A 20,330-nucleotide genomic window follows, 5' to 3' on the forward strand; every position below is an offset into this window, starting at 1 on the left:
GATTCTTTTATTCAGTTTTACATCTCCTATAAAAAAAATGGTTAAAGCAACAACATTCTGCTGTTCAAGTCTTAAAGTGAAACTATATACAGAAAAAATATTAGCAGTATTTTATCTTTTGCTTTTTTGTAACTGAAAACATCCTGTAATTATTTATATGCTCAGGTTACTGGTGCAGCCTATGACCTTTATTGCGATTTTGTAAAATACTGCAGTTTGCTTTTTCTGGCAAGTTTAATGGATTTGCAAAAATCTGAGATGCAATAACTAGTCTTAAATTCTTCACTATCTGTCAACTTCACAAAAGATTCATCTGTTTATTTTTCTTCTTCCGTCTTGATTACTGCTATATGTACATGATGCTCACTGTGCAGGCTTTCTCAGCTAGTTCTGATTTAAACCCTCTTCACATCTTCAGGAAAGACTTCCTATGAAGAAAATAGATAGAACTTTTTTTATTTTGTTGCGTTTTTTGTTGGTTGGTGGGGGTTTTTTGTTTGTTTTGTTTTGGTGGTTTTTTTGGTTTTGTTTTGTTTGTTTGGGTTTTTTTTTTGAGATCACTGCATATTTTTCAGCATCACATTATTTATGCATCTTTATCAAGGAGACTCCTTGCATGTTCACTTGTTTACTAAAGTGGAGTGAGCACTGTGGAAACGCTTCCAAATAGTTTGTGGAAAACAGGAAGAGGAGGGGAAAAGAATGAGCTGCTAGTACCTTAAAGCAGAGACCACTAACATGTAACTGGACATGGTCTGTGTTTGGTCCAGTGAATATTGTGTACACAAAGTTCAAAATACGAAGAAAACGATACGTTAACGTTGCCTTGTGGCCAGTGAAGTGCAGGGTCCAGACCAGCAAAAGTGTAGCTAAAGTAGACCTGAACCCATCCCTCAGCTGCAGTAGTTTTCCTACGACCACCCTCCCTCTCCGTGCTTCTGCCCTCCGTATCTGCAACTGGAGAAGGCTATACTTAAAAGAAACAGAGAAAGAAGGGGGGGGGGAGGTTACCAATTCTGCTCATTGCTGATAGCAGACAGGCAGTCCTCAGCGTGTTTTGAGGAACAGTAGCCTTGAACCTTGTTCAGTAGCCTTGAACCCTTCTTCCTCTCTTCAGTGTGTGCAGCAGGATGACTGTTTACACTGCGTTCACAAACGCAGTAGGAAGTGGAATAAAACTTTATAAAAAGCTCTTTAAGGAAGAGACTAATATGCTTGTACCAAAAGTAGCACAGCACCATCCTGATACGAGGCTGCATAGCAACCTAGCAAATGTACAACTTCAGAATTTATTTTTTTTTTAAATTCTGCATGCGTTGTTGAAAACATCTGCAAATTGAACTTCATCAGAAGTACTGGAAAATAACTTTTAATATTTCTTCGTAAACTCAAAACCCAGATAAACCGCAGACCACATTTTTTTCCATTCTTCTGAGGAATTCAATTTGCATATGTAGTTGTGTCAATACAGTTTGCGTAACTTCTGAGGATGAAGTCGTTTTGTAAGCAGTCAAAATAATCTCCACAAAAAAGGAAGCACAATTACCACTCTTAAATATAAAATGTTTCTAGAAATCAAACCCATAATGGAGACGTGTCTTTGAAGTGGTGTCAAAGAACATATCAATGAAGGAGCCTTTTTGGGGCTTGTTGTTAAGTTCCAGTAAATTAAAATAAGAGATTTTAATTGCTGTGATGGGTGAAAATACAAGTCACTTAACCTATGTATTATCATTGATTTATATGCTGTATGCATTTCTGAGAATGTGGTAGCATATGGAGGACTAAAATAACATTCAAATGTCACATACTAAAATTTTTAAACTTCTGCCATTGATCTACAAATATCCTACATTATTAACATGAAAAATATGGAAGATCTAATGCTGTTAAATTAAACAGTTTGTCCAAGAAATGCAAACAGGAAAAAAATACTTTAAATAAACTTTAAGCCATCATTAAAAACATCCCTTACAATGTAGTAGCCTATAAAGCAGCATGCTACTTGATTGCTTTTGTTGACAACACAGTTGACACAGCTGAGAGATGTCGTTTTGTCTGATCTGTTTTCCTTGGATTCATCAGTCTCCAGTCTTGTAAAAGTGGAGCCTGTGTTTTGGGTGACCTCTGACTTGGTGGTTTAAAATTGATTTAACTATCAAACACTGGGTAGTTTTCTACCAGTTCACTATTACTTGCTGCTTTTCCCCCAAGGCAGAGTAAAGCAAAATGAAGGAAGAGTTCAACTGAACTCAATTCCAGATATTTGTAGGTATTGGCTTTTGGTGTGCTCCCCGGAGGAGGTGATGGTGGAGCCTTTCCCATGCATGTCATGAAGCACTGGAATAGACAGCGCCCTTGATGTGCTGCTGACAACAGGCTCCTAGGAGGAAAGACTGGCCTGGATCTCAGAAACTTGCTTGTTTTCCATTGCTAAATTTATAGTGAAGCTTGTCCTCCTCGCTGCTCTGCTTTTTCCATTTGATCTGATGGGTGAATACTTGGCATTCCTTTTGGTGCTTTGTAACACTTTTCCTTATGATATAAGCCATAGGTATTGTATTCTCATTACATGTAGATGAACAAGAAGGCTTAAAGCTAGCCAGCTTGTGCAAAAAAGTAGTAGTAGATAATGAAAGTCGGCATTTCTGGTAGCGCTCTAGTAGTGAGATGCTTTGGGAACAAGAAAAGTCTTCTGAAAAATCCATCCACCTGTCCGTGAATGCTTAACAAACTGATCAAAGTACATCATCTAATTAAAACACAGTATCATCAAAAACATTCACCAGATAACTGAAAAATGCCATGTTCCTTCTCTTCTGTGGATTACAATGTTAACTTTAAAGTTAGGGTATTTCAAATTACCTGTAAAGCAGAAAGAAGTATCAGGTCTCCTCCCATGTTCTTCCTCTTCTCCCTGTGCTCCGTCCCCCTCCCAAAGGTAGTGCATGAAGAATACGTGTGCTGGTGTGATAGCAGCTTAAAAAGGAGAGATTTAACCTCCCCAAGCCTTCTGCCTTTGGTTTGGTGTAGGTTAAGGTGGTGATTGTCTGAAGATGTCGATTTTTCTGAGCATCTATTGTCAAGTAGTGATAACTCTTCGGAAGGAGCACAGAGTATCTGAATTTGTGATGTGTGCGCTCTGGCTCCGGAATTCCTCAAATTTGTGTTTTCAGCTTTCCTCTGTGAAGCCAGGAAAGTACCTGTTCTATAGGAAAGTGGAGAATTTTGTTTGTTTAATTCATCTCTAAAAGCTAAGCTGTTTTGGAATACGGCAATTTGAGAATTGGCCCAGCGGATTTTTTTTTTCTTCTATAGTGATAATCAAATTTTGCATCTTATTGCCTCTTGACTTACCATCACTGAACTAATTTTTAAATTTGTAAGCATGAATAAGGCAGCCAGGAGTATCTCTCCTTGATCCGTAGTGTTTTGAAAGTTAGCTCCCTCCAGACAGCTGCTGGTCGGGGGGGTTTCCATCCCGTGCCTGTTCCCAGCCCTCCTCGGCTGTGGCTGTGCCTGTACCTGTTCCTGTTCCACCTCTGCTCCTGCCGTCCCCTTCTGAACCCGCCTGCCCCGGGTGCAGGCTCTGGGGTCTGGGAAGGTGTGGGTGGGCAGACGGGGCTGTGCTGCTGTGGCACAGCCCAGGGCTGGGGCTGGTGGGGCCACGGGAAGCTGAACCCGGACCTGGCACCTCCTTCGTGGCTTAATTTAGGGCAGCAAAGCCTTGAAAGTTCAAGGACCTCATGTTTGCTGGAGAACCCTGCTCTTCTCGGTGAAGAACGGGAAAGTGGTGTTAACAAGGCTGACAAAGGCCACACGGTTTTCTGCAGCTCTGTCTTACTTCTGGAGTAGAGAAGGTACAAACTGTGCTTTGGTTTTTACCTTGAGACGAGAAGGAGCGTTCAGTGAGCTGGCTGCCATCTGAGAAGTAAATTTTTACTTTTTAAGTTTGGAGTTGTAAGGGACAGCAAGCGGTTATGTGTACTTGCCATCTAAAACATGCTTTGATTTGGGCTTGGGGGCTAGGTTAGAACTTCCAATAATAGATCAAATTATTTCTTCATTTCTTTGTTCATTGTTGTAGTCTTTTTTCTTTGTGCAAGGAAGCCATTCAGTTTATGGAAATTATTAAATACCCATTAGTAGGTGTAGACATTACAGAAATCTACTTTTTCCTGTATGCAGTACTCCTGCCATAGGTGGATATATATCCATCTGTAATATGGATCTTTATACATAAAGTGGAGTACGATGGGTGTAAGCCCGTGCCCAGCAAAGCGGCACAAACGTGCGAGGTGTCCCGTGGTGCAGTTCAAACGCTGAAGCGGGACTGTCTCGGCTGGGCGAGGTGCGCACTGGTGCTGCTGCTGCTGCGGGGGGTGCAGCGGCCATCCCTCGTGTGAGCTGCCCCCAGTACCGCCGCGTCGGCCAAGGGTTTGCTTTGGTGACAGCGAGTCGGCTCGCTCCTCTCCGCCTCTTGGGAAGGCGAGGGCAGGATGGCAGCACAGTGGGGTCTTGGGCACCTTTGCGGGATCTTCTGCACTTCGCTTTCAGTGTGGAGTTTGTTGCTCTGATTGCTGTCCCAAAAAAAGAGAAGATTGGTGTCTGTGTGTGGTCTGCAGATGGGTTGCATGTAGTGTTAAAATGTTATTAAAGCCTTTCGATAGGTGTATTTAAGCTCCATTTATTCCAAGTGTGATGATTTTTCCTGAGCTTTACTCTCAAAGTCCCTTTGAGTCCCCCCAGACACAGGTGTTGTCTGTGACTTCAAGCCTAAAAATAGGTCAATTACTTTGCTTCAAATGTGGCTGAAAGAAAAAAGTGATTTAGAACAACTTTTAGTGTGCATAGATGGAACTGACATTAAAATAGGAAGCACAATTTTCTGAGGTGGACTACAATCACAGACTTTTAAACGTAATTGATGTCTGATTTGCAACAGTCAGGCTACTAGTGCATAAGTCAGTGAAACTAATTCCCTTAATACCATTAACTGCCCTACCTGTATAATTACTAAGTGATTCACTGTTTTTCTTCCAGCATATTTGTCTTTTTTAGTAATATTCATAAAATCTTTGAGTCTTCTCTTTCATTAAAGAATTTGATCATAACCATTAAGAATCTTGATAATCTCTGTGGTAGCATAGCTGGTTATTTTAAATGCTATGGATTTGCAGGCTGTGTTTTGTTTTGTTTTAGACCCTAGTAATAAGAAAATCACATTTTGCAGGTGTGTAATGTATGAAGCTGACAACATTCGTTCACTTGAATGCTTTTGGCAGCCCCTGTTAACTGGCTGGTTAGAATAGGCTCCAGGCCACCAAAATTTTTGGAAGGTGTGGGGAATTATGTGTAAGTGATTTTACAAGAGACTTTTTTTTTTTTAGTTAAAAAAACCCAACAATAAAATGCAGAACAGAAGCTATGGTTGGAAGATAAATGTCCCTGAAGACAGGGAATGCTGTAATGGGATAAACTATCAATGATAAAAGATATCCAGCTTACTGGGCATCATGTTTAGGGAAGGAGGAGAACAAACAACAAGCAATTGTTTTGTTAAAAATCGCCTCAATACCACACAGAGGTGATTAAGAGGAGAAGACAGTTTGCCTGTCAGGAGTGTCTTTGCTGGGGAGGTTGTTTTCTTTTGTTCGTGCAGTAAACGGTGGCCCGGTCAGAAATGTCAGCTATTCACTTCTAGCTCTTGGGTGGCAACAGTTGTGACCTGGACTTGCATTGATCGTGTGGGTACAGAGTGAAAAGGTACAAGGTTGTCAGTGTGTTGTGGAACAGCTTAGCATGTCCGATGCTTTGGTTGGTTTGTTGAGCTGGAGAAATGTGTGAGCATGTTGTAAAGGCAAATGGGATCGTTAATGGTGTTGCACAGTGGCTTGGAAGGATGTCCTGAGGCAGCTGTGCCAGCCTGGCTTTGCTAAGGCAATGCTGCATGACTGGTATGTCCAGCAAAATCAGTCTGTGACTAGGAAACTCATCCGCCTCCTGTGGTGTTATTATGCCTGTCATCAGCCTGAGCACTGCAGAAGGAACCGGGCAGTTCAGTAACGTGCTCTCTTCTGCTTTGCACTCTGCGCGACTTCCAACAGCAAAATCTGTGCACTTGTTAGAAGTGGAAGCAGGCATTATGGGGGAAGGATGTTGCAAAATCCCAGGTTTTGCAGAGTTTGCTCTAGTTTCTAGTGTTCAAAGGAGAAAGTAGTATCTGCAGTTGAAAACAGTCCACTGGAATCAAGATAAAAGAAAGAAGTCTTGTAAGCAAGTATATCATACCATGCACTTGATAATAAGTAGCAGCAAACAGGGAAAAACTGTCTTTATGGGGAGGCAGAATTCAGCAAAGTCCTAATGCTGGTTATTATGCCCCATCTCTTAACTGTGAATAGTTACTGGTAACTTGGGTCTTAAATATTTTAATTTAGACTCCCATCCTCTTTTCAGTAAAAATTCTCTTACCCCAAAAACATACCTTGGAAACAAGGAGGGAAAGTGGCTCTTCAGAGGAGAGTGAAAACAGATTGTGAGAACAGTAGTTTGGAGCATTTTGTGTGTGATGGGGAAGAGTTTAGTGCTTAACAAGAAATTGGATGATTTGATGAACTAGATGTTATGCAAATGCTGGAGTATTCACAGAACATGCAAATAGGATTATTGTCCTACTTGTGTAAAGTGCCCAGTACCCAGGCTTACAGCCTTAATGTTAGGTCACAGGAAAAAAATAAGGAGGAACAAGAAGTTTCAAGAGCATCCAAGGAGCTGTTTGCAAGGGAAAGCTGTAGGGGCACATAGAAAGGACTTTTGTTGATTTATTTATTTACTTAGGGGTTTTTTTTCCCCTTTTCACCCCCCCTTTCCCCATCCCTTCTACTTTCTTCAGCTGCATTGAGCCTAGTGTTTGGAGTGGGAGGAGTTAAGGAGCTGGAGCTATTGAAAATCTCTACTAATTTTAGTAACGATCTTCTTGTGTAGCATTCATGGCAGATGGTCATTTTAGATGAAAATATGGAGGCAGAGGGATTTTTTTCCCCCTAATGCAATTTTCCATGTTGCTTAATGTGTTTGAGAGTATTTAGAGCCTTTATTTGTAGAAACACAGAAGTTAAAAGTTCACCTAAAAACTAAAGGTCATCTTGGCATTGCTGCATGGGAACTTTGTCTATTAGCTGTTTTAAAGAAAGAAGAAGGGGGGGGGGGGAGAGAAACCACCCACCAACCCAAACCATAGCCACTCAGTAAAGTTGTTTAATTGTTCTAGTGGACTTAATCCTGTTTCTTTAACTAGAAAGGGTGATTAACCGAAATGTTCTGTTACAGACCTGCAACCAGCAACCCTTGCTAGCTTAGATCTTGGGCCTTTTTCAGATGGGTGCTTTTTCCCCAGGTAGGGTTGTTTTGGGTTTTTTTGTTTGTTTGAATCCGTAGCCTGAAAACAGAGTAGAAACGCCTGCCTGCGCCACACGACGTACGCATGCACGGGCGGTAGCCCATTTCCCAAAGCTGAAGCCTCGCTGCAGATGGTTTGGTGAGCAATCCCGGCGGGAAGGCTGGACCGCGTCTGGGCCGCCCGGGGGGACGCTGGGTGCCAGGCGGCCAGCAGCCAGCCCAGCCCTGACATCATGGAAACTTGCGGCATCCTGCGCCTGCCGCAAGCAGAGAACGGGTCTGGCGCTTGCCGCCTGCCTCTGCTTGCTCCTTACAGCAACAAGCTGTGACTTGGCGTGCCATCTCCAGCACCCGGCAATGAAAACAGTGGGTGTTCCCCTGTCCCCACGGAGGAGAGCCCTTCTCTTGTGGTGGTGGGCAAGCGGCTCGGCTGCTGGAGCGGGGAGGTGGCGAAGAGCGGCGTGCTCCCCAGGGTCCGTTGCCTGCTGCCCACGCTGCTGCTGTCGAGGTGCCGTAGGTGCCGCGTCCTCGGGGAGCAGAGGCATGGCGGGTGGCTGTGCAGGGAGGATTATTCAGGGCTCTCCTAGTTGGCAGCGTACGCTCCAAGTTAATCCCTCTGCCTTACTAGTTTGTATGTTGGTTCCTTTTTCTATAGTGTGCATTAATGCATGAACATAACCTGTATTTGGAAATACATTTTTCCCTTACTCTCAACCCTTCTTACTGTTTTCTATCACGTAAGCTTTGTTAAAAAAAAAAAAAAATCTGCCTGCTTAAGCTGAAAATTTTCCATGTAAGTGCCTCATCAGAGTTTTGGAGGGAACTTCCAGGAAACAGTGCTTCCTCCTTCTGTAAATGAGACTTAAAAATACTCATTTTTGATTTTGAAAAAATAAGTGTACGTCCATGCCGGTAGTAACAGTTTCTTTACAAAGCTGTGCTACCCGCAGGCTTCAGAGTAGGGACGCGATGGTTCTGGTTTTGGCACATTTGAAGGGCTGTGTTTCACCCATCCTTCGTCGGCGTCCAAGGTGGAGAGGCAGGCAGGGGCAGACCCAGGAGCTCCCCCGGGAGCTGCCAGCCAAGGCGGGGAAGGAGGAGCACCAGGGTGGGATGCAAACCCCAAACAGCGATGGGGACTGTGAACACGGGCGAGGATGCCGGGCACCTGGAGCGTGGGTATCTCAGAACTGGGGGGAGCCCTGACCTGCGGCTGTGGTGGAGCCCTGCTGTGGGTGCAGGTCTGGGAGTGCCTCGGGGCTGTCTGCCCTGCCCTGAGCTGCAGGGTGAGGAGCCGTCTGTGGACATCCCTCCTCAAGCTACTCAAGTGACAGAGTGATAGGGGAGGGTGTAAAGCTGCTTAGCCAGCTGATGAGAGTGTGTTCCTACATTCCTTTGTAAGAGTTTAAGAAAAAACCCTTACGGAATTACTTTAGAATGATGCTGCAGTGTCATTAACAGTAGAGATCTCAAAATGCCAGTTGTGGAGTTACCTCTGCTGTGCATACCTGATAAGTAATTGCAAGTCAGTCTCTTCCTGTCCTTAGTTTACTGCATACCATTAAATTACATTAAAATTTAAGTAGCAATTGCTGGATAATGACTTCCTTGGCTGTGGTCACACTGTGCTGTGGTAATGCACCAGAGGTGATGTCAGCTGTGGATACTGAAATGTGCGTTGAGGTTGTACAGCAGTAACCCCTTCACACAGGCTTTCTTTAAACAATGACTTTATGCCCCCAAAACACAGCTGACTTGGAGGTGCAGGGGGCAGTGCTTCTCCCCTCTGTAGGTCAGATGCCAGGGGTTGCTTTGCATCCTGCCCAGCGCTGTTCTGCCTGGGGGCGAGGGCAGACTTGTACTGGCCACGAAAAGTAAATCCCCTTCCCCCTCTGCTTGTTCTCTCCTTGCAGTCCTCTGCCTTGTGAGCTTCACTGATCTCCACTGAACAAGCAAGGCAGAAGGTTAGCTGCCAAACCTCTGCTACAAAGTCTTTGAACAACTTGGATCAAGTCTATCAGGTTGTTCATGTAGACAGCCTATGGATAACATAACTTAATTTTTCTTGATGGGGGGGACTGAATTCAAGTTCCATAGGCAACCTTATTTTCAGCATTTCTAAATTGTAGAAGAACACTTTCAGGTTTTAACAATGTTCCTGTCATGGCTAAGGTGTAATGTCAGATGTTTCATGTCAATAGAAGAAGACCCTGTTTCAGTGATAGGGAATTTCAGAATGATTTAACCAAAAACCCCACTATGGCTATCATCAAAGTCTCTTGAATCATGTAACAAGAGCTAGAAGTTGGATTTGTCAGTTAATATTAAATACAGAAATACAGGGAGCAGGTTCATCTGGACTACTGCCTGGGTATGCACTTGTAAAAATTTTTTTTTTTTTTTCTTCAGGCTTACAGAAATTGCAAATACTTGGAATGCTTTAGGACCACAAATGCTAAATTGACTTGTACATATGTAACAGTTCACAAGGAAACTAAAGCTCATATTTTGATATTTTGACTATATTACTGTTTTGTTTTTTAAAGAAGTAATCCTGGACATGGGACATCAAGGCTCAAGTTTCTGCCTTGCTTGGATCAAGGTCTAAAAATGATGCCCTCACTCCTGCACACGCATTACCCTCTCTGAGAGACTCGTCTTGCCGTTTGCAGGGCTGGCTGGCTGTGCGGTGCAGGGCTGCATGTCCTTTCCCAGCTGCTGTCGCAGCTCCAGCAGACTTTTACCCGCACTGCCCTGCGGCGTGCCGGGCTTGGGGCACCCCAACTGCAAAAGTGCTCTCCTCCACCCCGTCCCCTTACCTGTTCCCTCTCCAAATAGACAAAGACCTATAGGAATGGAAAGAAGTTAACGTTATATTTTTCACTAGTTTTATATTTGTACTTAATGATGTGGGAGCTCAACTACTCGTATCCCCAAAACCAGCTTCTAATTCTGGCTTCCTTTACACTATTCTTGTATATCCAGAAATTGAGAATAATGCCCAACTTTGTAAAAACATTGTGCTACTATAGATGCAAATTCAGTGTTTATGTGATCTTGTATATGATCTTTAACCTCTGGTAACTGAGTTTTCAGCTCTGAAGTATTCATTACTCATTATTATGTACAGTTTGTTCTTTCATAACAGTAGAAAACTAGTAAAAGGTAACGAAGCAGAGCCAATTTGCTCTTAGTTGGAGGGTATTTATTATATGAGAGGATGTAACTAATATTCAGGTACGTTTTTGTGGTTTAACCTGCAAGGAATGCCAGGAAGGCCTCTTACTGCTATTAAGCCAGTGCTGTTTCCCCATTAAAAAATGGCTTATAATTATTTTTTATTTTTTAATATCTGCTGTGAATCCAAGCTCTCAAGGATTTGAATGCATACAAAAAACTTGTGTCCTGCATCTCAGTTCAGAGTCTGGAAATGTTTTCTGTTGCTGCTGCTGTAGCACAGTAAAGTTGTTCTCCAGTGTTTTCTCAAGGCAGGACTCCACATTCAAGGCTCCCTGTTACTCATTGTTCAAAAATGTGAGATAGCTTATGCCTAGATCTTACTTGAAACCATTTATTTTACTTTTGTCTTATCAGTTTATTAGCTTTATTAGCTGTGTAGGAAGATATCTTAATGAAGCGAACTGTTGTAGCAGTTAAGATGAATAATGCAATGTGCCAGCACATTCTTGCTGTGTTCGCAATAAGCAGTTACTGGATGTGTTGCTTTGAAACAGTAACAGTTGGATATGTTTGCTTTACAAGACTAAATAGTTACAACTGTTTTCTAATTATGGTAATTTCATAGAGCTGTCCAAGTAGATAAGATCAGGACTTGGAAGCCAAAACTGATTTGGAGCAATAAAGCACATGGAGAGTTGGGACTGCATGTTGTTTAGGGACCACAAATAAGCTCTGTTATGAAGTTTGATTTCACAGGCTGTGTTTGGTTAATATTTATCTCCACGATAGTGAAGAAAATGAACCAACCAGTTAAACTTCATAAAGATGCTTGACTATTAGTTCATTGCTAATGGATTCTGTGATTGCAGGCTGCTGTCAGGTAGCCCCTTAGCACCTTAGGAAGAAAGGAGCGTCTCTATGGGGACGCTTGTTTCCATTCCACCGTGTCTTCCCCATGCTGTGACTACATGGGCAGACCCTCCCCTGCACCATGGGCAGGACAGTGTGCACTGCAGCCCGTGCTGCGTGCCCCTGTCAGTTGGAGCACCCAGGGAACCCGCTTGGGTACCCGTCCCACCCCCCACCATTTGGTAGAGTTGAACACCTTTAAACATAGAGAAGTTAGTCTTGGACTTTGGTTTCCACGTGTTAGTGCGGCCCTTAAGTTCCTGTTTGACAGTTCTTGCTGAAAATTAAAATAGACATTGAGACTCTTTGGAAATTGAAACCTCTCTCCTGAATGTTGGTAGTTGTCGTCAAAAAAACAGGTTTTGTATGTTCAGAACCACTTTAGATATGTGTCCTGTTCAGTGCCGTGTTTGGTGTTGGACAAGATACTTAAGAAAAACTTCCTCAGCAAGGCTTTTTCTTAATTGTTTGTAAATCTATAAAATTAAGTACTGTTAATGTAAGCTTTCATAGTTATATCAAAGGAAAAGTATGTGCATGTCCCAGTTGGGTGTAATTTCTTGGATTCCAGGTATTTTTTCTTTAGCCTTCTGTTTTGTAGTCTGCTTATTTTTTATTTATTTTATTTTTTTCTATTGAACTTTCCATGGGGTCCTGCTTTACCTCGTTCTCGGTCCTTGCTGATGATGGCCTGTTTTTAAAGCAGGATTGCTACATATCATAGTTAGGCAGAAACCGGCATTAATGAGCTAACCGAAGTGCACAAAGATCCACAAACACGCATGTGGGAGGGAGTATTCACTCTTTTCCTTTATATACTAACATTAGTGAGTAGCTTACCTCAAAATGCCTCACCGAGCAGGTTGCTGTCAAGATTTGTTTCGATGATGGGGAAGCTGAGGTACAGAAGAGGAAGTGACTTGTCTGAAATCACTCGGAAACCAGCGGCTGTTGTCTCCTTTTTGCGAGTCTAACATAGCTTACATTAGAAATGCTGTAATGTCCTGGATTTACTGTGTGATCTGTAAACAGTAGTATGCCATGCTCCCGTTGGCTTTGGCATTCACGAACCGCTGGCAGGCTTCCTGGTGCCCCGGTTGGCGCTGGGCTCGCCCCGGGCGCGCTCCGATGAATGGCGACTGCCTCGCGGCCCGGGATGCCTGCTCCAGGCTCTGTCCGAGGGGCATCCCTGAGAAGCGATGTGCCGCCAGCCAGGGATAAGACCTCGCTGTCGACTTGCCCTCTTGCGCCCAACGGGCACGTGGGGCACGTGCTCTGGGGCGTCCTTCGAGCAGAGATAGGCAGCGTCGCCTGCGGGTGCTCGTGGGTGGTGGACGTACTTTCCGCCAGTCCGTTCCACTGTGCTTCCCTGAGCTGAGCAGCTATGTTGTTGTTGTGAGAAGGTGGCAGTTAAAAGCAGGGACGGATTATGGTTTGCCTTTTGCTCAATGGAAAGCTGCTGCGTTTCAGATTTTGCTAATCTTTAATTCATTGCCTTTTTTTTTTATTTTGCTTGATTTTTCTAAAGAGATAATTTTCGTGGTCAGGAGTGAGGAATTTTGTACTCTGTCATCAGATCAAATGATGATTTCTCTCTACCCTGGTTTAAAAGAAACATTTTAAAAGACCTTTTTACAGTAATATTAGTCACTATTGATTTACATAATTAAAAGCATGACTGCAAAGTTTTATTGTGTCTATCCCTTTTCGGAGTCACAGGGTACCAGCAGCAAAAAAAATTACTATGAAAGGAGAGCTATCCCTGTTACTTTTTTCAGTTACTCTTCGTTGCAGTGAGTTGAAGTTAGAACTCTTCTCAGTCATCATGCCCATCTCCTGCACATCAGTCTGCCACCCATCCCCAGTATAGCAATGGGGGGGGGGGGATGCTGTGCTCCCCGTGTGGTGGAGAATCCCGAACCTGCCAGCACCAAAGCCTGAAGAGAGGAGTTAATTTATTATTCTGCTCCAAGCAGCTCATGGAAACCAGGCCGTTCTTCCTCTGAATGGCCACATGGACAACGTGGCCTTTGTGCTGGCTGGGACCGCCGAGTGCCACCGAGTCAAAAATAAGTGAATTGTATTTCAGATTTTTAACGTGTTATTTACCGTGTATGCATGCATCAGTGCATACTTGATTATTTCAGACTGTTACCCTTTTAAAAAATAGAAATAGTTCTGTAGCTTGTGTCCGTTAATTTACAAGATAAGAAGACATAAAATACAAGTTGTAGAGACTCAGTATCAACACAGAGACATTTTTAGATGTGTTGTCTGCAATGCTGAATATAGTTAATGCCGAGAAAATCTATTAGGACCAAATAACATTGAATGTGTGTTTAAAGTAGCAGCAAATTTATAAATACTGTATATTTGATTTGGTGCATGCCCAAAAAAGCATACATTCTAGGGGTTTTTTTTTAGTATCATAATTGCATCCTTGTGCTGACTATTTAGTATTTAAGATACTTGCATTATGCAAGACTAACACTTGGAATAGTGTGATGGATTTACATGCCTCCTGTATTAGATATGTGTGTATATATACCACAGTGCGTGTGTTATTTAAATACTTTTGTAAATAAGATACTCCATAAATAGAAATATGAAATGTGACAGCTAATCAGCATTCTGTCATGAGCTAATTTGAGATAATTTGTAAAAGTGGGAAAAAAACCCCACTTTAATTCAGGTGTTTGAACTCTTCCAACTCCCAGACAAGGAGATGTTTTGATCATCTTAATGGTGTTAGGTCCTCTTTGAGATGAGTTGCAAGAGGTTCTATATTTGCTTTAAATGACTAGGAACTAATTCATAGTTTAAAAATGAAAATATTAGCTAAAAAAAATTTAGATAATTATTATGTATTATGAGTCTTTCATGTGCATAACAAACGATGCTGGCTGTATTGCTTATTACTATTTTGCTGATAATCCTCCTTTCAGAAATAACACATCTGGATTTGTATCCACAACTATTATCATACAACATAAATGACAACTTCGTTAATAGTTGTTTATCTGTTTGTTTCAGGTTGTACATGCACACAAGCCCCACTTCATGGCTTTACACTGTCAAGAATTTGGAGGAAAAAACTATGAAGCTTCCATGTCTCATGTGGACAAGTTTGTTAAGTAAGTGTGGTGGGCTGATGCTGGCTGGGGGCCAGGTGCCCACCAATGCTGCTCTATCACTCCCCTTCTCAGCTGGGCAGGGGAGAGAAGATAGAACAAAAAGCTCGTGGGTCAAGATAAGGACAGGGAGAGATCACCTACTAATTACTGTCACAAGCAAAGCAGACCTGACTTGGGGAAATCAGCTTAATTTATTACCAATCAAATCCGAGTAGGGTAATGAGAAATAAAACCAAACCTTAAAACACCTTCCCCCCACCCCTCCCTTCTCCCCAGGCATAGTTTCACTCCTGAATTCTGTACCTAACCCCTGCAACAGCACAGGGGGATGGGGAATGGGGGTTGGGGTCAGTTCATCACACCTTGTCTCTGCCACTCCTTCCTCCTCAGGGGCAGGACTCCTCACTCTTCCCCTGCTCCAGCATGGGGTCCCTCCCACAGGAGACAGTTCTCCATGATCTGCTCCAGCGTGGGTCCCTTCCAGGGGCTGCAGTCCTCCAGGCACAGCCTGCTCCAGTGTGGGTCCCTTCCGCAGGGTTACAAGTCCTGCTAGAAAACCTGCTCCAGTCTGGGCTCTTCTCTCCATGCGGCCACAGGTCCTGCCAGGAGCCTGCTCCAGCATGAGCTCTCCACAGGGACACACCTTCCTTCAGGGGATATCCCCCTGCTCCGGCGGGGGGTCCTCCCCAGGCTGCAGGTAGATATCTGCTCCCCCATGGACCTCCCTAGGCTGCAGGGGTGCAGCCTGCCTCACCATGGTCTTCCCCACGGGCTGCAGGGGAATCTCTGCTCCGGCGCCTGGAGCATCTCCTGCCCCTCCTTCTGCACTGACCTGGGGGTCTGCAGGGCTGTTTCTCTCGCATGTTCTCGCTCCTCTTTCTGGCTGCAGTTGCCATTGCGCAGGGCTTTTTTTCCCTTCTTAAATCATGGGCTTGGCCTTGGCCAGCAGCGGGTCTGTCTTGGAGCCGGCTGGCATTGGCTCCATGGGACATGGGGGAAGCTCCTAGCAGCTTCTCGCAGGAGCCACCCCTGTAACCCCCCCACTACCAAAACCTTGCCACACAAAGCCAATACAGTAAGTAAGTAGAAAGTTGTATCCAAGCAGAAGTCGTTAGCTGTGCGAAGTAAGGAGCCCTGAAATATTTTTCAACTTCAGCATTTCGTATGACCTAGCGGAAGGAAGTCGCTGGCCAAATGTTCGGGCTTTGTGGGCAGGTGTGATCCGACGAACGCCCGTCCGTCTGTCCGTCCCTCGCCTGCCGGGGGGGTCAGGGGCCCCGCCCCGCCGCGCGGCGGTCCGGCAGCGCCCTCTGCTGGCGGCGGCGGGGTTCGGCCGAGTACCGGGGGCCGCCGCCTTCCTCCTCCCGCGCCCCCGCGGCGGACCCCCCCGTTTCGTAAGAGCCGCCGGCGAGAGCGGCGCTGCTTGCACCTCGCGCGTCGCGGGCTGCTCCAGCCGCTGCGTTGAGACCCCCGCCGCCGTCACGGCGGAAAAAAAAAGCCCTCTTCACCCTGCGATGAACTGACTGCTCCTGCCGGCAGGTTGACAGAGTTCAGGAAAGTAAAGGTCCAAAGCTGAGACCGCGGGGCCTCTAGCTCAAATCGCCCCGCTTTACGGAATTTTGTGGTCTTCAGAGCCTTGAGTCCTTCGCGCTGCGTCCAGATGGCACTTGGGGATTTCGAGATTCGTGCTGGAAGCGCAGCTGATCTGGTCGGCTCCAAAGCTTGTGGGCAGGTGGCTATGCCAGGGGAAACTTTCATCCCCTGAAACTCACACCAAAAGGAAATGAAGGCCTGTAGTTACTTTGGGTGGTCCTGGGGACGTTACAGTACAGAGAGCACTGCCAAAGCGATATAGTATCTTTGCCTCGGCCTTCACGTTTTCATTCTCTTCTTTCTTTTCTAGAGAATTGTTATCGAGTGATGCTATGAAAGACTACAACAGAGCTCGAGTTTACCTGGATGAGAACTATAAATCACAGGAACATTTTACGGTAAACTTCTTTATGTCACAAGTTTAGTTCATCACGTGGTGAATTTCTTCTGTTCAACTTTTGGGGGTTTTTTGATTGTTGTGGGGGTGTGAGCTGTTTCCATCATGATGAGGATTACAGCTTTACTAAGAGTGTTTGCTTTGTAGGACATGTAAATGCTGGTTTCACAGAAGTGCATCCATTTAAAAATGAGTAGAATGTCAGATTGTACAGAAAGTCTTTTCTTTAAAACGAATGTCTAAAGGGTTTTTTCCCCTCTAATAACTAACCTTCTTGGCGGATCAGAATTACCTTCCATTCAAGAAATGTGTTACTGTCTGACAGTCTGCAGTGGTGCCAGCTCTGGAGTGTGATTAGCTGGTGACGGGGCTTGGCAAGTGTTCAAGGCTTGGGTTACGAATCACCAGAGCTGATTCACAGGCTCGCTCACCTGTGGGACCAAGAGAAGAGCCAGAGCACAAGTTTCCACTAGTAAGCAAGTGATGTTTAGGTAAATGTAAAAGCGCGTGTGCAGAGTTGCCTTTTAGGCAGAGCAGAAGTGATTGTACGGTCATTGCTGGGACTGTGCAATGCATGAACAGGTCTGCTGTTTGTTTAGGTGATTGTGGCTAGATTGTATGAGAAAGAACAGTCCTCCAGAGGTGAATCAGTGCCATCTCCCTGCTCTCTAGGACAGCAGCTTACTTAGCTCCCAGGATGCTGCCCCGTGGCTGTCGGTGGCTCCGAGGAGGCCTCTTGCCAGGCTCCCTGGTGCATCCTGGGGCTCAGTTCCCTGCATGTGAGCTGGTGCTGCCCGGCAGTTGAAGATAGCAACTGGGATGTGTGGTTCAAACAAGGAAAAGCCAACCCCTCCAACACGCACACAAATCCCAGCTTGGTAGCATGTAACTTAGGGGAATAAGAACCTAGAAAGGTTTTTATCTTGTCATTTTTTAGTGACTCTGGCTAGGAGCCCAGGTAATGTGGAACTGGAGGAGAGATATAAGGATTTTTTTTTCTCTTTTTCATCAAAGAGAAGAACAAGATTATCAGTTTTACTGAGCCTTAGTGGGACAAATCTTGTGTCAGGAATGTTAAAACTGTATGTTGAAGATGTTCAGAAAGCCCTGGTACATGAAGGGCAGTAGGACAGAACTGCATGTTTTAAGAGTCGCTTATAGCTCAGAACTGCATCCAGATAAACCTGCTCACTAATGCAGACCACACAGGGGTCCTGTTGCAGAGCTGTGGTGGACCTGCAGCAAGCACCTCCTGATAAGGTGAGAAGAGCTATCAGGGGCTCTATGTAACCTGATCAGCTTTCAGATAATCTCCAGAGGTCACTTCTCACCTAGACTTTTCTGTGATTATGGGAAAAAAGGATAATCATCTGTGATCTTAATTTGGGAAATACAGTACAGAAGACTAACGCAACCTATAACAAAATATCTGTAACTTTTTTAAAGATGGTCATGGTACTTTATAGTATTGAAGTTATTTTACTTAACATGAGGTATGTCTATTTTTGATGCCACTATGGTGGATAAAAAGGCTCTTAGGAGGTTGACAGCAACATTAGATGTAGAGCATGTGCTGTTTGTGTCTCTGTTAAGAACTCTGTATTTTGCAAAGTTCCTACTTAAAACAGTAACGTGATTTCTTGTTTCACATGCTAGTGTTATTTTGTAGGCACTATGTTTTCTTGCAATATTCCCCAACCACCTTTGTAATTCTCCCTTTCCTGTCATAAACGTTACTTTGCATATCTTTTTCCTTTTATCCTGTATTTACTAAAGCTAGGCCTTCCTGGAAAAAGAAATTCTGTCAACATAGTCAATAAAGGGGAGGGGAAAAAAAAAAGATGACTGCTTGTAGCAATATTGTTTTCCATGGAAAACAGTCTAACCAAACATGTGTTTTTTGTTACTTGATTAAATTACTCTCTGTTGAACTAGTAATTGCAAAGGTATAAAACAGGTTTGTAAAGGTGTTTGATATAGCCCCACATGACAGGGCATTTGTAAATAACACTACACCTACCAGTAAAGCAGTGTTGAATGGCTAGGAAACGGCTCCATCAGTCTCAAATGGAGATGATCACAGGAGGAGAGCGTTTCCCATAGGAGCCCTCAGATCTTTTCAGAGGTAGGCTCATCTGTATTAGTAACCTGGCAGTGAGTGTAAAAACACTGCTGATAGAATCAACAAAGTTATTGGGAGATAACAATGAGCATAGTACCCTTGCTTGTTGGTAAGGTGTCTTCAGTAGAGAGGGGACTCCCTGTCTGGGAAGGAGCAGTTCTGGAAAGGATTTAGAGGTTGTGTTGGACAAACTAGAAATGAGCTCCTGTTGCAGTGCTGTAGCTCAAGCAGGAAAGCGATCCTTGAAAGCATAGGTAGTAGAGAAGGAGTGTAAGAAAGATGGTGATTTCATCTCTGTATACAGACATCGTAAAGATAGCACGGGTGTTCTGGCACCCAGTTCTTGTGTCAGAATTTTTAAAAGCATAATGAAAAGGTGGAGGTGACTCAGAATGATGTTTCTGGCTTTTTTCTGTCATTCTTTCCAACCCATAAGAACCTTTTAGAGCTGAATCAGTTCAGTGTGGAAAAGAGAAGAATCTAAAAGATGAGCAATGATTTAATTATGCTGTGTGTTTATCACTGGGAGAAACTGCTGTGTGCTAGAGGAATATTTTATACCTTCCTTGTTAGACTTTTAGTAGTAGTGGCTTGGAACCAAAGCCAGAAAACCTAGAAAGGAGAGAGGATGCACCTTCATATTGAACTTCTTAACCTTTTGACTTCTTATAGTCTACTTTTTGATACTTAGTGCTGATAGTCCTCATACATAGTTCCTGAGACCACTGTCATGAATCGAAGATTCGTAGAAATGACTTTTTGCACATGTGATTTGAACTGGCAGTTCTTCACCTCCTCTGTTCAGTTTTTGTGTGCATATAACTTATGCATTGGATGACTATCTGAACGGTGATTTCACCACTGTGGTGTGTCCATTTAGGGTAAAGTTTTAGTCTTATCTCCAGCGTGGTTTGGCTCGCACAATGTTATGCGTCTCCCTGTTTCCTCATTAGTTCTGTTTGATTGCAAAGGTCTTTGACTTCTGTGGGCTTTTTTCCATCCCTTCTAAGGCACAGAATTGGCAGCAGATGGTAGCCTTGTAGTTATTATATTATTACCTCTCTGTCTTTGAAATATAAACATTTATCACATATATTGTTGTATAATGCTATTTTCTTTAGAAATAGAGAAGCCCAAGTAGTTGCAGTTTGGCTAACCTTTACCCCTGCTGCTCTCGTATCCCCTTTTCTAGCAGTTTTGGCATCACTTCTTCTGTAAGGCTTTCCTTGGCTTGGCTCCTGTAAAGCTAAATCAGATTTTGCTGCCCATAGTTACTCAGCTTGGCTGCATTAGGACTGGCAGTGAGATCTGAGAAAACATTTTCTGTAGTCTGTCCCTTCAGCCTGCAGCCTCTCTCTTCTAGTTCAGGGCAACCTAGGATGCATGTTTCACATGAATGTTGAGAAATAAAAAACAATGTGATAACAAGGTGTCTCCCATGGAGTGATTTGGTTTTAAAAACTCTAATAATTCACTATATATTAAGGATCAAAATGGTTAATTTTACGTCATCCCAGACACAAACAAAGTTTAGTACCAGGCATTTGTCATTTATGGCCATGTATACCAAATCTGGTATCAAACAGACTGGTTT

General features: G+C 43.8%; 1 protein-coding gene across 2 annotated transcripts in view; it reads left to right on the forward strand.

Moving 5' to 3' along the window:
• The window catches only part of INPP5A (inositol polyphosphate-5-phosphatase A), a 259,043-nt gene that overhangs the window by 64,630 nt on the left and 174,083 nt on the right, over positions 1 to 20,330 (forward strand). For both annotated transcript variants that reach the window (XM_069797312.1, XM_069797313.1), the window contains exons 3-4: positions 14,524 to 14,624; positions 16,528 to 16,615. In XM_069797312.1, coding sequence (XP_069653413.1) covers positions 14,524 to 14,624; positions 16,528 to 16,615 — 189 coding nt within the window. The remainder of the gene's footprint in view (positions 1 to 14,523; positions 14,625 to 16,527; positions 16,616 to 20,330) is intronic.

Source organism: Haliaeetus albicilla, chromosome 11 (genome assembly GCF_947461875.1).
Source record: "Haliaeetus albicilla chromosome 11, bHalAlb1.1, whole genome shotgun sequence".
Classification (NCBI taxonomy): Eukaryota; Metazoa; Chordata; class Aves; order Accipitriformes; family Accipitridae; genus Haliaeetus; species Haliaeetus albicilla.